Raw genomic sequence first — 10768 nt, 5'->3', positions numbered from 1 at the left:
TTTTAACTCTCTGTAATGGCATCCCCAGCTGTAACTGTATGAGGTAGTTCCTTCAACCTGAGCAATGTCTTGTGCTTTCTTCGACCCCTGCTTTCTCCCATTGATTTTAAAGGATCTTACATTTAGAAGTCTCCTGTTAGGAAGGAGAATTTTATTGTAGGCTGAAGCTTGGAGCAGCTTAGCAATGTGTCAGCTGACTGCAGTTAATTTTTTTGTAGTGCTATTAAAGAAACCCAACCCAATGCTTATAAACATTCACCACGGTTCTAACTGAAGACTGGAAATGAGTAATAGGGGGTGGGCGCTTCTGTAGCAGTTACAGGAACTTCTTGGAGAACAGACATTATTCTAGTAAAATCAGAGGAAATGCTTGTTCATCTGGAGACCCACAGCTGAATTTGTACCAAGTCACAGCAGTCTGTCTCTGACTCAGACATCAATTCTCCCCTCAGCTAGAAGGCCAGAGACCTGCATCACTGTCAGTGGTGTAAATGTCTTCAGAGGCACTGCTGGGGCCCTGGCTGGCACTTCTGCCACGTATCCCAGCACTGCTCCCTGCTCCTGCAGGTGCTGCTGGTGTGAGATGCCTTTCAAGCACAAGTTGAACATGACAAGAGGGCAGAGGCCTACTGCTCTTTTCAGGGCCCCAGTCACTGTTTCTGAAACAGAAAATGCTCAGCAACTTGACTTTCAAGCCGCACACACTCTCACTGCTATTGAGGCAGTCAGATCATGCCACTGTAGCCACGAAAGGATTATATGCAATTACCTGTTTCCAGCTGTCTACATGTGAAAAATGCCACAGATTTCCACTTTGTCCTCCTTAGCCCTAAATCACCTGCCAAGCACTTCAAACAGAAACAATCCGCATCTGGGATGCAGCTCGCATAAGAGACAAACTAAAAGCTGCCAGCAGCACAATGTATACGTATTTCCATGGACAGGCTCTGTGTTCTTGCATTTTAACTGTTTTCTTTACCTGCTGTGGAAAAGGTGCTATTTTTCTGCAGGGTAAGAGATACCTTCCCTTATACCTGAATTGGTAGTAATAAAGTTTTAGCCAACAGTGTCGCTTTTCCCTTCCTCCCCCATCCCCCCTCCTTTTGAATCCTAGTTTTTAGGTCACTGCTAGAGTAAAGAGAATAAAAGTTCTTGTTGTGAATAGGCAAAAATTACCCTAGAAAGGACTTTTAAGTTGGTTCCGATAGCTTCAGCTTTCATCAGGCTGATTGCCATGCACAGTCTCAGTGCTTAAGTCTTTGAAAGAATGGAGCACAAGCCCTGTCAGGAGCAGCTGAGGGAATTGGGGGTGTTTAGCCTGGAGAAAGGGCAGCTCAGGGGTGACCTTATTATCTTCAACTGCCTGAAAGGAGGCTGGCAGGGGGCGGGGTGGCGGGGGGGGGCAAGGTTGGTCTCTCAGCCCAGGTAAGAAGCGGTAGGACAAGGAATGGCTTCAAGTTGGTGTCATAAGGTTTAGACTGGATGTTAGGGAAAAAAATTAGTGGAAAGGGCTGTCAAGCATTGGAAGAGGCTGTCCATGTAAGTAGTAGGATCAGCAGCCCCGGGAGTATTCAAAAAATGTGGTTAAGCAAGGGCTCTAAAAACAGTGTTCTAGCCAAGACAACTTTTTTTTCCTTTACTTCAAAAATAAATATTTAAAAGTAGTTATCTAAAATGTTAGCGACCTCATTCTGGAGACTTAATGGATGGCAAAACATTCAGCAACTATAAGCACGGGATCTAGTCCTGAATAATCATTCCAAATGAAAACTGAAATGCACGCACAATACAGTCATACACAGAAGAACACAACTTGTCCAACGGAAATACTGCAGCATACGAACATGTTACTGATTAAGTTATTACACCTGGAGACAAGAGCAATAACCAGGCTCTCAAACATTTTTACTGTCAACCAAGCCATTGGGCACCACCCCTGAAGGGAGGGTGAGAACCTGCAGCCACTGAGTGGCATGTTAAGCCTAAGAGAGGAACATACAAAAACTGATTAAAGAGTTCCAGACTCAGAGTTCAGTAAAACACTAATACTGCTTACATTAATTTCCTGAGATGCTAATAACATGACAATAAATGAATCACCGAAGCGATATGGTCATGCAAAATATTAGGTTTCTTTATTCAGTATTTAAGTTATTCTGAATATACAAACAATTAGCCAGAATGATAAAGTGAAAATAACCAGTATTTGTACTTCTGCAGATTTACACCCATAACACATTTCAGCTAATGTTTTCTGCATGCTCCTGAAACACATTCACTTCTGTTCTGCATTATATGCAAGGAATAGACAAGTGCTTTCACTCCAAACAGAAGCAAAAAAGTTACCTTTCATTAGCATGGTCTGTACTGTTGATGGCTCCAGAATTATTTACACACACCAGATCACTAACACTGCAGTGTAACACCCTTCCCAGAGGAAAAAGCAGCTATTGTTTCACTTCTTCATTAGCTTGGACAAGTGAAGTAAGTGATAGTGCTTGAGACAATCATGCAAAAAAACTTTTCACATCAATGTTGTGAGAAAATACTTAAAAGGTGAAGAAATACGATCTGTGAAGCAATAATAAAAGACACTGATAACCACTGCTGATCTCTCTAAATACATGGCAATTTAACATCATTTGCCTTGCTGTCTAATACTGCAGGTTTCTTCCTCCATGTCCTTTGACAGGCAACTGCCTGGAGAAGAACTTCATTTTCTAGTTATCTGCCAACATCCAAAATTGTAGGAGCAACATTTCTTTTAAGGTGGCATATTCCTAGGGATCTGCTTTCCACAGACTGACAAACAGAACAGCTTCTTTTTGCAGTTAAAGCAGACAGGTTTTGTCTCATCAATCAGAGGTTAATACTCCTGGATTTAATACGTATTTTCTCTCCCAAACTTCTTTGGCGTCTATGAAAACTCCAATACTTTGAAGGTAGTTGCTGGCATCATACAGGAACCATACATTTTCTTCAGCTTCTGAATCAGTTCCTATTTAATTAGGGCAAAAGATTCCAACAGACACCTCAATTTCAGTTCTGGGGTAGGTCTTTTATTCACTGGGGTTTGGAGGGGATGTTCAGAACCAGTCCAGAAATCTCATTTTTTGGTATCATCTGACTCCATTTCTTCTGACCACAATAGTTCCTGCTACAATATCATAGGCGGTTCTGTTATGCTGGAAAAACAGCAGTGTAATGAACGCAGGAAAAAATGATGCAATAGAAAAATTCTTGATCAAAGCTCGTACTGTGGACCTGAAATCAGAATAGAACATTCAGTGCCTTACTTTCACTTTTCTGCTTACATTAGTAGTTAACTTCCAATTTAGTGCTCAAGTTTTGCGGAGCACAGAAGTCGAGCTCTAGAGGAGATTTAATCAACTACCCTAAAAAATACTCCATGTGACTGAATAAGTACCATTTTATTCTTAGATCACAGAATCTGACAATAGCTGTTGCAGTCTAATTATTGCAAAGGTCAACAGCAAAGAAACAGTGAACTTCCTTCCAAATCCCACGCTTTTGACGCTGTTAACCTGAATGCAGTGAGACTGAGCCAGGAGCACTTACGTTGTCATGCTGACATTAGAGGATGGAATGACTAACACACGGCTGGGTGCAATAAGGACAGAAGTTTCACACGTCACAACTCGCAGTCCAAGCAAGAATTTCCCTGGGGTTGCTCCACCTGCTCCCCAAATACAGATTATCTGTAAAAGAAAGGTTATTTTAAGTCCACACATCACCATGTTGTTGACAGGTCTCCCAAACTTGGTTATCTTCAGAACTATGTGAATGTCATAAGCTTCAACATAATCCAAAACACCGTTAAGAGGATTTACTTTATTGGCCAACGATAACATTATTTTTTAAAACCATTTCTTCAACAACTCAAAACTATTAATTACAGGGGTTAATGTTTATGAGTAGTTACCTCATAAAAGCAGACTAATAACCTGTAGATGAGAGCTACTATCATCATTTTCTGCAAATCTTCCATGGATGTATCTTCATCTATTTCTTCTATGATGTAATGCATGGCAAATTTAGAGATGTCCCTGTACAAAATAAAACTGAACTTTAAAACCATTCTTCTCAGAATACCAGTGTTACCCCTTTAATACAAGAATTCACTCCCTCCGTTCTGGTATTATAAGACAACAAAAGCTCCTTGCCCTCTGATACTAAACAAGCCATTAAAATTCAGAACACTCAGTTTCATTTGGAGTTACTGCTTAGCTTGTTTTGTCTTTTTCATTAAGAAAAGATCATTCTTTATTACCGCTTTTGCACAATGGTGTCCCTGGGTAGTGAGCTGCAGAATTGTTCTGAAAATTCTCACACTTCTTGGGAGGTAAACAGATTCTGCACATAATCATCTAACTGGATACAAATGGAAGGCATCCAAGTCTCCATGTATTTTCTTACACTACACTCAAGGAAAAAGAAAAAGGCACTCTTTACGAATGCAAGGGAGAAGTTGGCAGTCTCCCTAAGAAATCAGGGGAGCCCTATATCCTCCTCTGCATGATCAGAGTTCTCATCAGGGTTCCTTATTCTCGTTTACAACTCACCATACTGGTCTGAAGGCACCTTGGTATGCAATAGGAGGATTCAAATATAAAGTAATTGAAACCTTATGGTTTTTAGCCTAACAGAGCTATGCAAAGCATCCATTTGGAGTTAATGGTGTATTTTCACAGATAAACTCCACAGATGTAACATTCTTATCTGATACCTGGAATGGATATACTTGCAACACACTAAGGCAAGAATTTCTCACTCATGCATCTAATTAAGGCTCACATAGAACTGTGCAGTCCCACTTTAAAATTCCATCTAATATTTGTGCTACTTGCCCTCCTTTTTATTCAGACTTGAGAACTGGAAAAAAACCAAAACAACCCAGGAATTAAAAAACCAATGTAGCACAACCTACATTTCCTTTCAATGCAGCTTTGGCCTGAAGTGTCTTTCTTGAGCCTGTGAGGGCCTATGTTTTCCATGACAATTCAGCCCAACCCCAAGCACACCATGTCTCTCAAGCAGAAAACCCCTCAGAACATTTCTCTGAAGTTCCCGGTAAGCAACTGTCTCACAAAACTATTAATATTGAAAATTCTGTAAATTACTCTTTCATCACTTTACAGCAGCAATATACATATAGTTTGTTCCCCATCTTTCCACTACTTCACTTTGTATCATTCTCCACCTCCTAAAGGCAAAGTGGAAACACAAACTGTCAGGTTACAGGTGATGGGATCTGGCCGCTAAACAGAGATGAACGTTTGGCATTTTAATTGCTGCTTATCTGAACAAAACCCAGTGATCATTTACATTGACGTATTTATTGGTTTGGATTTGACCCTCTTCCACACCCCTTTCTAGCCGCAGGTGAAGGTGTCTGGAAGATGTTATCTGTATGTCTGTTACCGCTTTACAGTCAGGCAACGTTTGTTGGTTCTTGAGCAGAAAGCCTGGGCTCCAAAATGTGTTTGTACAGTAGTGGAATTATCAACTGCACCAAGATCTCATCTCTTAATCAGACTGGAATATTGATTACACCAACCCAAAGCAGAATAAGAGAGTTAAGAAGTAAGATATCTACAGTTAAAGAAGCAGTTAAAAAAGGAAGTGTTTGAGGTAAATTGCTACATCTGTGTACAAAAATGTGAAATGATGAATCCTTCAGTCTAGTGTATGGTTGATACACACATTGCTTACTTGAACTATTTAAGAAACCCAATTTACACCCAGTGAAGCCTGCAGTGTGACAGTATTCTAGCAACCAGGCTGTATTTTCAAAGTACATACATATCTGATCTGCTTAATTAGATTTTTTTTGTGGGGTAGCATTGTTTAGGTCAGAAATCTAAAACACAGCACCACAGAAGATGCTATACATTAACATGAAAGATGCTAAAATTAACTTAATCCCAGCCAGATCTAGTACATTTTGAACACTGTAAAAAAAATGGTCAATGTTTTTCCTTTGAAAATTCAAAAGAACTTTTCTGTAATCTTGCTATTCCCCCCCCCCCATAAATGTGCAAGTCTAATCTTTCCTTAGTAGTGAGTTTGAGAGCCTACAGACCAGTACAAATTCTGTGTTTCCATCAGCTGACCCAAAATCAGGATGTATTTACAAAGAAGTTAGCCTAGTGGTGCTTTTCTTCAATTTCTGTCATTTATTTAATGATACCATATTCAAAAACATACCATAAATACAACCTGACACCTCAAAGAGCACGAAAAGCTTAAAGCTGTATGTAACAAAGCTTTAAATTGTTCAACTTACTTTATTCCACTGAGGTGCATAATACTTAAAATGATGGTTGCCTTTATAAAGAACAGAATAAAAAAATCCACCATCTCTGCTATGAACCTGTGTGCCAGTGAAGGGATAAGGAATTCCCGACCTGCAACAGAAATAGTTCACATTACCCAGATTTTACTGCACTAACACAAAGTTAACACTAATGTCTAAAGCAAAACCCACATTAACCTCTCTACAAGAACATAATCTAGAGCTCTGCCCACATGTTCTATGAGGAAATTTCTAAAGATGTATGCATAAAAAATAATCTGAATTGTTTAAATTTAATTAGAAGAAGCTTCTTGAAGAACTTTAACTGTTTCAGAACCGAGTCCCTCATAATTCGGATCACAGGCAAAATCATGCCCTGCTAAAGAACTGAAGTACACTGAAGATCAGGTTTTGTGTTCTTTTGTTTAAAATAATCTCATAGAGGACAGATTTGTGTAAGTCTGAGAGGTCAAATTAAAAAGACAATCGTCTGATTGTCTACCATAACTTTTCTATCCCTCAGCACCAAGGCATCTGTGTATACCAAGTACCAGTTCTCAGAGTAAAACACAGCCTATTTTATCTCCACTCAAATACAAACAGGAATGGATGAAAATACTTGACATAAACATTTCTATACATTACTTTTAATAAAACACAGTATACTGCTCTACCCCCAGCCAGAAAACATAACACATTCTGCTATTTAATTGGCCACATGCAAATGGGCACAAAGTAAGGAGTCACAAGCTTTTGCTACTCGGGTGATTTAAGCAAAGAAAGTATTAGAGAGTGTCTTAGAAAGTTTCCAAGAAATAGTGTTGCAAAATAATTTCATCTGGACCCAGCTACTCCTCTATTTTCCAAAGGACAAACATGACTCACAAAACTTCACTTAGAAATGCCATTCTACTACCAGATGGAACCTGTGGAAACAGGGACTCGTTTTGTTGCTGTTTCTGAGAATACTTATCCCCACACAGAATAAGGACAAAAGAGGAAAGAAAATCACACCACTCTCCAGCCTCAAAAATCATCATCAAATTTCATTTAGAATAAGCCTCCCCAGTTCAGCTGCTGAGACTGATGCTGCCAGCCATGGCCTCACAAGCTGTGAGAGCCAAGCCAAAAGCCCACAGCACTTTTAAACGGGGTAACAACAATCTGGCAGAGATCAGGTAAGAGCCAGCTCTTATTTAACATACCTGGGTTTATACAGCTTTGTTTCATACCTGCTGCACTGATCACTCTGCATTGATAGTATCAAGCAGCCTGGTTTGAGGTAGCAGGGGGGCCACAAAGATGGGCATGCTGCTGGCCAAAACTGGGCCACTGAGGGAGGCTGGGAATGCCTCTGTGATGGCATATTTAAGAAGAAAATCAAAACAAACTAATGGGATTTGCTTCTTAAGAGGAGAGGAGGAGGTGAGAATATGTGGGGGAAACAACATGGTGACACCAAGGTCAGTGCAGAAGGAGGGCAGGAGGTGCTCCAGGCACCAGAGCTGAGATTCCTCTGCAGGCTGTGGTGAGACCATGGTGAAGCAGCCGTGCCCCTGCAGCCCATGGGGATCCATGGGGGATTCAGAGATCCACCTGCAGTCCATGGGGGAGGTGCCCATGCTGGAGTGGGTGGATGCCTGGAGGAGGCTGTGATCCAGTGGGAGAGCCAGTGGAGAGAGGGGGTCCCTGCTTCCAGGCTGGAGCAGCCTGTCCTGGGAGGACTGCAGCCCGTGGAATGACAGACCCGTGTTGCAGCAGTTTTGGGAGGGCTGTCTGCCTGTGGGAGGGACTCACGTTTGCAGCAGGTGTGGTTGGGCTGCTGCTCGTGAGAGTGGGCCCACGCTGGGGAAGTTCACAGAGAGCTGTCGCCCGTGGGAGGGACCCCACAGTCTCACAGGGGAAGGACTCTTCTGGAGCAGTGGAAGAAAATCTCGGTGATGAACTGACCAAAGCCCCCATGCCCTGTTTCCCTGCACTGTCGGTGGGAAGGAGGGAGGGGCTGGGGGTGAAAGGGTAGTTTACAGGCTTATTTTACTTCTCATTAACCTCCTCTGATTCTGTTAGAAATAAATTTCACTTTTTCCCCTGAAACAGTCCTCCTTGTCCTTATCTCACTCAAGAAGCCTTCCTTAACTTTTTTTTCTTTTTCCCCTCCTTTACCCCGCCATGGCAGGGGAGGGTGAGCAAGTGACTCTCTTGGTGCCTGGTGTTGGGCCAGTGTCAAACGAAGACATGTATAATACTAAAATGGATTCCACTGGCATTGTCAAAGCCTGTCCAAATTCTCTAATTCTAATTAGAGATTCTTCAACTAAGGCGGGAGAGAACATAGCCAGTTTCCCAATCCTGGCTTGAGCACACAGCGCCAGGTGAAAGCTTTCATCTGCTCTGTCAAAAGCAGCACATTTGTTGGAGTTGGTGGCAGAGACTGATTTATTCACCATTGAATAAATTAAATTAAATTACTGCCTAAAGAAGAAGCTACATGGGGCTAGGAAAATAAGTATTCAAATTACGTTTAACTCCATCATATTAAGAAACCTTGGCAACCCTTAGCTTCTGGCAGATTTACATTGCAGCAATTCAAGCTGTTTGTCATATCAGAAATCCACTCTTTTGCCAAGGGTTACTATTTATTCAGCAAGGACAGCCAAATTCAACATCCATCCAGCTCAATGTCTAGGATATTACATCCATGTAGTGCTTAAGAGGAGTTTGCACCAGCCAGCCACAGGGCAGCAGGGGCCTGGATGCACCTTTTGCCCTACTGTTCCCAGTGGATCAGCAGTAATCTCCTGCAGTAAGGCAGGGTGGGCCCAGGCAAGGAAGTGTCTTAAATCATGGTGTCTGTCCACAAAAAGCCAGCCACTGCCCAGGGTGCTGTTAAATTTTGCTGCTCTGACACACACCTGCAGGCACACTGAAGAGGCAGAGGCAGCTAGCAATCCCACTTTTTGACATTCTAGTTTGAAATCTTCAACATTAACATAAGTTGTCACTTATTTCAGCTTACATAAGCACACGGGCTGTAAACTGCTCTGGCACAGGGACAGATCCATGACCTGCCCTGCCTCACTGCTGTGTGGGCAATAATCTACAGCAGGGAAGAAGGAGCCATAATCACATTAGCTGTTCCAGATATATCCATCTGCAATCTGAAGCCAAAGCATAAGCACAGCAGTCTTTGTTTATAACTGTATTGTATCGCTGCATCACATACCTAGTCCCCTCAAGAAGGCCAAGTGTGTTGCAATAGTATGCAATATTCAGAATAACCACATTCAGCAGCATGAAATGCTATTCATGCCCCAAATAACCTTAACATATGGAATTAGCTCCTGAAAAAACAGGTAAAATTCCAAGAATCATTTCAGCCTAGCCTTTGTCCAACCCTCCCTTTAATGACTTGCAACATCAGTTCATAACCAAACCATAACAGAATCCGGGCATAATTACAGCAAATACTATTCTGTGTCCTAACCAAGTTTAAAAAAACATCTGCTTAAAAACATAAGAAAGAAACAAGCTCAGAGGCTAGGCTCCCTTCCCTTAAAAATAAGGAAAAAGGAACAAAAAACATCTTCCACACACATACGGCCACTAAGCTTATAAATAATGTCACAGATCAGCAATGTCGTACTTTGTCCTGCAGAGAGAAACGAGCTCTGGCTTTTTTCCAAAGTCCATCAGCAGTGCTCTCCACCACAATTTCCTACCATTGCTCACAGTGGTACTAACATTCAAGGAATGTGACCTAGGCACTCCTCGACTTGTGAGGAGTTGTTGCTGCTCCAGGTTTTACCTCACATGAAATCAGAGTGAGTTTGCTTTATTCCTGAAAAATATAAACAGAAGGCCTGCTGTGCACTGCCTTCAATGTTTACAGCTGCAACAGACGTTTGTTTATCTCGGGTCCCACTGCCTAAGCTTGTTCAACGTCAGCATGTTTTCACTTCTCTGCTTCGGGTCGACGAAAATATTTTATTTGAGCACCAAGAGCTCATTAAAGCAGGCAAAGTTAGTTTAGATTACATAATTCAAACGGGCTACTTATAAAGCTAGATGCATTACAAGCCTGTGACCACAAGAATAAGTTCCACTCAAAAAAAAAATCAACTCCTTCGTATGCATAAAAATATCTTTACAAGCTCTGAAGCTGTAAGTTGTATATGCAAGTCAATTTCCCCAAACCTGCTGGTTCTGGATTTACAACCTCAGTATTAGGGCTGTCACCCTGTATCCAAACTTGTTTATGGACCAAGTTCCGGCCTTACAGCCTCGGTATTAGGGCTGTCACCCTGTGTCACAAGGCACAGCCACATGCCCGGGGCCGCAGCCAACGGAAGCGCAGCGACTCCCAACGTCGCACACCCCCGGCTTCCCTCCAGATCCCGCTGCCCGGAGCCGCGGCTCTCACCAGGCTCCCCTTCCTCCCCAGGCCCAGCCCCG

General features: G+C 42.1%; 1 protein-coding gene across 1 annotated transcript in view; it reads right to left on the bottom strand.

The window, feature by feature from the left end:
• Window positions 1-2112: 2112 nt before the first annotated feature.
• FAM8A1 (family with sequence similarity 8 member A1) overlaps window positions 2113-10768 on the bottom strand; it is a 15570-nt gene continuing 6914 nt past the window's right edge. Inside the window, exons 3-6 of the mRNA XM_031056966.1 lie at window positions 6308-6428; window positions 3944-4067; window positions 3580-3719; window positions 2113-3264 (exon numbers count right to left, since the gene is read on the bottom strand). Coding sequence (XP_030912826.1) covers window positions 3120-3264; window positions 3580-3719; window positions 3944-4067; window positions 6308-6428 — 530 coding nt within the window. The 3' untranslated portion in view covers window positions 2113-3119. The remainder of the gene's footprint in view (window positions 3265-3579; window positions 3720-3943; window positions 4068-6307; window positions 6429-10768) is intronic.

This window comes from Geospiza fortis, unplaced genomic scaffold (assembly GCF_000277835.1).
Source record: "Geospiza fortis unplaced genomic scaffold, GeoFor_1.0 scaffold104, whole genome shotgun sequence".
Lineage (NCBI taxonomy): Eukaryota > Metazoa > Chordata > Aves > Passeriformes > Thraupidae > Geospiza > Geospiza fortis.
Note: the sequence above shows the minus strand (reverse complement) of the source record. Positions and strands in the feature narration are given on the sequence as shown.